At 44.4% G+C, this 4,754-nt stretch overlaps 1 protein-coding gene across 1 annotated transcript; it reads left to right on the forward strand.

Moving 5' to 3' along the window:
• Window positions 1–557: 557 nt before the first annotated feature.
• Window positions 558–1,496, forward strand: LOC117872587 (putative olfactory receptor 52P1). The gene has a single exon (XM_034761224.1). The coding sequence runs from the start codon at window positions 558–560 to the stop codon at window positions 1,494–1,496; it is 939 nt and encodes a 312-aa protein (XP_034617115.1).
• The last annotated feature ends 3,258 nt before the right edge of the window (window positions 1,497–4,754 follow it).

The raw sequence follows: 4,754 nt of genomic DNA on the forward strand, positions 1-4,754 counted from the left end.
CTTGATCATTCTCATTGCCCTTCTTTGAATCCCTCTTCTTCTGCAATACCCTGAATGAGAAGGGTGCCCAGAGGAGGATGAAACATTGACTGACTGATCTCATGGCATTGCATTTTCTGTATTTTTTGAATGATTTTCCATCCCACTCCTCCTACATCCAAGTGTTTTGCTTAGTATCTGCCTATGCTTGCACTGTGAGCAGGGTTTCAGAGAGCTGTGTACTATGATACCCGTGTCCCTGTCCTGAGTTCATACAAGTAAAATTAGAACCTAGTAAGGTGTTTGAGAAGTTCAAGGTTTTCACTCCAATAGCATAAATGTTGCCATTTTTGACATCAAAGTTCATCTGCTATCATGCTGCCCATTCACCTGGCTTGGTTATCTCCCTCTCAGAACTTCTCTAGACTTGACCTAAATAATCTGGAGACATCTGTAAATGTTGCCACATCACCGCCCACCCTCCTTTCTCGTATTTACTATACTGTTATCAAGTGTGTAACTCCCCCCATCCATTCTCTCCCTTCACAGGCACCTTCAGCGGATGCTTCAACTACCTCATGGCATCGTTCAACCTCACCCCTTCTGACCCATCAGCATTCATCCTAACAGGCATCCCTGGCCTGCAAGCTGCTCACATCTGGATTTCCATCCCTTTTTCTATGTTCTACATTATCATCCTTTTGGGAAATTTCACGGTTCTGTTTGTTGTAGGCAAAGAGCAGAGCCTGCACAAGCCGATGTACCTGCTGCTCTGCATGCTGGCACTCACAGACATCAGCACTTCTAGCTCTGTCATACCAAATGCACTGTTCATATTTTGGTTCAATTTGAAAAGCATTACTGTCGGTGGCTGCCTCACCCAGATGTTCTTCCTTCATGCGGCTTCTGTTATGCACTCAGCCGTCCTTGTCACAATGGCCTTTGATCGCTATGTTGCCATATGTAAGCCTCTGAATTATGCCACCATCCTCACCAACACACGAATAGCTAAGCTAGGGCTAGTGGGTTTGATAAGAGCTGTTGTCTTCATTCTGCCCATGCCCCTGCTCCTGAGCAGGCAGCCATTGTGTGCCAACCGCATCATCCCACATACTTACTGCGACCACATGGCTGTGGTGAAGATGTCGTGTGGGGACACCACTGTCAGCAGACTGTATGGCTTGGTGATAGCAGTTGTAGTTAATGGATTAGACCTGATGCTCATTGCCTTGTCATATGGTCTGATCATCAGGGCTGTCCTCAGAATCTCCTCGAAGAGAGCCCACCATAAAGCCCTCAACACCTGCACAGCCCACATCTGTGTGATACTGACATCTTATACTCCCTCCATCTTCTCCTCTCTGACACACCGCTTCGGTCAGGGCATTGCTCCACATGTTCACATCATCTTGGCCAACCTCTATTTTCTCATCCCACCCATGCTCAACCCTATCATTTATGGGGTCAAAACCAAAGAGCTCCGTGACAAAGTGGGCAAATACATCTGCAGAAAGTGATTACGTGGGGCCACTGACTTTAAACCTGTGTGACAAGAGGAGCAAGGATATCTCCTTGTTAATCAAGGGTGCTCTGCCCTGTTTGGCTCAGCTTAGCATTGTGCAATTTCACAGTCTGAGAAGTTCCTCACATCTAATGTCTAATCTCTCCATCACCAAGCACTGCTTTCTCCGTTGCTGAGTCCCCTGTCCCTGAACATCACCTGATACCTTTTACTGTCACCCACCAGTTCCCACTCATATCCCCTTGTCACTCGGCCTGTCCATGCCTTCCAGATCACCAGAAGATAGTGCAGCTTTCTGATGCTAGATGGCTTTCCATTAGTTCCTGTGTGAATAGGATTCTTTCAGATAGTCAAAGACAAGGAAAGTAACTACAGTGCTGAACTTCTTTATCATATGCACAGTGATCCAGTGAGCAAAATTTACCTGATTTTAGTACGTCCAATCCTTCAGGAAGCCTGGTGGAAAAACCAAAGTTTTCCGTTGGAAAGTGCTAATACAGGAAACCTGCTGCAGGAATTGAGGACTTGGTGAGAGTTATGAAACCGTGTGTTTTTGAGAACCAGACTTTGCTGTGTTAAACTATGTTGTTACCTTGGTGTCAAATTACTTGCTGCTTTGTGAAGTCAATTTTGGTATTGCTTTTAAGCTGGACCTTACAAAATATACACCAGCCTTTCCCATGCTGGAAGATGTCAAAAGTCGGTATTGAGATTTCATGTTGGAATTTGTGTAAAAGAGATTGCCACCAAACGTCCAGGTGAATGAGTCACTTGCAGTACTAAATCCTTCTACTGTGCATTACCCTGCATGACCTCTATTGGCTGATATCTCATTTTTGCCATTGTTTTCTGGAAACTTTGGACACTTGGAGCATCAGTGGAGAGGTTTTCCTATGGTGCGTCATACTCGTGACAACCAAGCTGAGAAATTGAAGGTCTCAAATACACAGATGCCGCTGGAGACAAAGACTATAGGGAACATGGCATATTTGCTCTGTTGTTGCTGTCACTACCTATTAGCAATGTGCAGTTGAAAGATGGTTTTCCCAGATGAATTTGATTTAAAACAGTGTAACAAGATGCAAGGTGGTGTTACGGCGTACAGACAATGACACAAAAACTGTTGTGAGCATTTTGCACCGGTGAAAGAAATGATTGCACTGGTCACTGCTGATATGTATGACCACCAACAGAAACATTCCACTTCTGATGAAGACAGCAAGGATGAAATGTTGCCTTTAGAGACTAACAATAAAAACTAATTCAACTCGAAATATAGACATTGACTACAGTTATTTAATGGAATTAGAAATAAATAATATTAAAAATGTTCTTGTTGCTTTTATACTATCATAAATTCATACAACATTAGGGTTGGACGAGACCTCAGGAGGTCATTCAGTCCAATGCCCTGCTCAAAGCAGGATCAACACCAACTAAATCATCCCATCCAGGGCTTTGTCAAACCAGGCCTTAAAAACCTCTAAGGATGGAGATTCCACCACTTCCCTAGTTATCCCATTCCAATGCTTCACCACTCTCCCACTGAAATAATTTTTCATAATATTCAATATAGACCTCCCCCACTGCAACTTGAGACCGCTACTCCTTGTTCTGACATCTGCCACCACTGAGAACAGCTGAGCTCAATCCTCTTTGGAACCCCCCTTCAGGTAGTGGAAGGTTGCTATCAAATCTCCCCTCATTCTTCTCTTCTGCAGACTAAATAAGCCCAGTTCCCTCAGCCTCTCCTCATAAATCATGTGTCCCAGGCCCCTAATAATTTTTGTTGCCCTCCACTGGACTCTTTTCAATTTGTCCATGTCCTTTCTGTAGTGGGGTACCCAAAACTGGACACAATACTCCAGATGTAGCCTCAACAGTGCCAAATAAATGGGCATAATTGCTTTCCTCAAGATGTTGGCAAGCTTCTACTAATGCAGCCCAATATGCCAATATACCAGGGCACACTGTTGATTCATATCCAGCATCTCATCCACTATAATCCCCAGGTCATTTTTTGCATAACTGCCCCTGAGCCAGTTGGTCCCCATCCTGTAGCAGTGACTGGGATTCTTCTGTCCTGAGTGCAAGACTCTTCACTTGTTCTTGTTGAACCTCAGATTTCTTTTGGTCCAATCCTCCAATTTGTCTAGGTTACTCTGGACCCTATCCTTACCCTCCAGCGTGTCTACCTCGGCTCCCCAGCTTAGTGTCATCCACAAACTTGCTGAGGGTGCAATCCATCCCATTATCCAGATCATTAATGAAGATGTTGAACAAAACCAGCCCCAGCACCGAGCCCTGGGGCACTCTGCTAGATATCAACTGCCAACTAGACAACAAGCCATTGAACACTACCAGTTGAGCCCAAAAATCTAGCCAGCTTTCTATCACTTTATAGTCCATTCGCCCAATCCATACGTTTTTATCTTGCTAGCAAGAATACTGTGGGAGACAGTATCAAAAGCTTTGCTAAAGTCAAGATATAGCACACCTACCACTTTCCCCATATCCACAGAGCCAATTATTTCATCATGGAAGAGAATCAGGTTGGTGAATATATGTTGACTGTTCCTTATCAACTTCCTTTGCTACAAGTGCTTTAAAATGGATTACGTGAGGACCTGCTCCATGATTTTTCCAGGGATTGATGTGAGGCTGACTGGTTTGTAGTTCTTTGGGTTCTCCTTCTTCCCTCTTTTAAAGATGGGCACTACATTTGCCTTTATCCATTCCTCTGGGACGTTTCCCAGTCACCACAAGTTTTCAAAGGTAATGGCCAATGGCTCTGCAATCACATCAGCCAACTCCATCAGCACCCTCGATGCACTAGATCCAGCCCCATGGACTTGTGCGTGTCCAGCTTTTCTAAATAGTCCTTAACCTGTTATTTCATCAGTGAGGGCTACTCACCACTTCCCCATACTGTGCTGCCCAATACAGTAGTCTGGGAGCGGACTTTGTGAGTACTTTAGCTTTTTCCACATCATCTGTCACTAGGTAGCCTCCCCCATTCAATAGGGGTCCCACACCTTCCCTGACATTCTTGTTGCTAACATACTTATAGAAACCCTTCTTGTTACCCTTCACATCCCTTGCTAGCTGGAACTTCAATTGTGCTTTGCCCCCTCTGATTACACCCTAGCATGCTACAGCAATTTTTAATAATCCCCCTAGTCATCTCTCCAAGTTTCCACTTCTTGTAAGCTTCCTTTTTGTGTTTAAGCTCACCTATGATTTCACTGTTAAG

The sequence above is a fragment of the Trachemys scripta genome, chromosome 1 (genome assembly GCF_013100865.1).
Source record: "Trachemys scripta elegans isolate TJP31775 chromosome 1, CAS_Tse_1.0, whole genome shotgun sequence".
Lineage (NCBI taxonomy): Eukaryota > Metazoa > Chordata > Testudines > Emydidae > Trachemys > Trachemys scripta.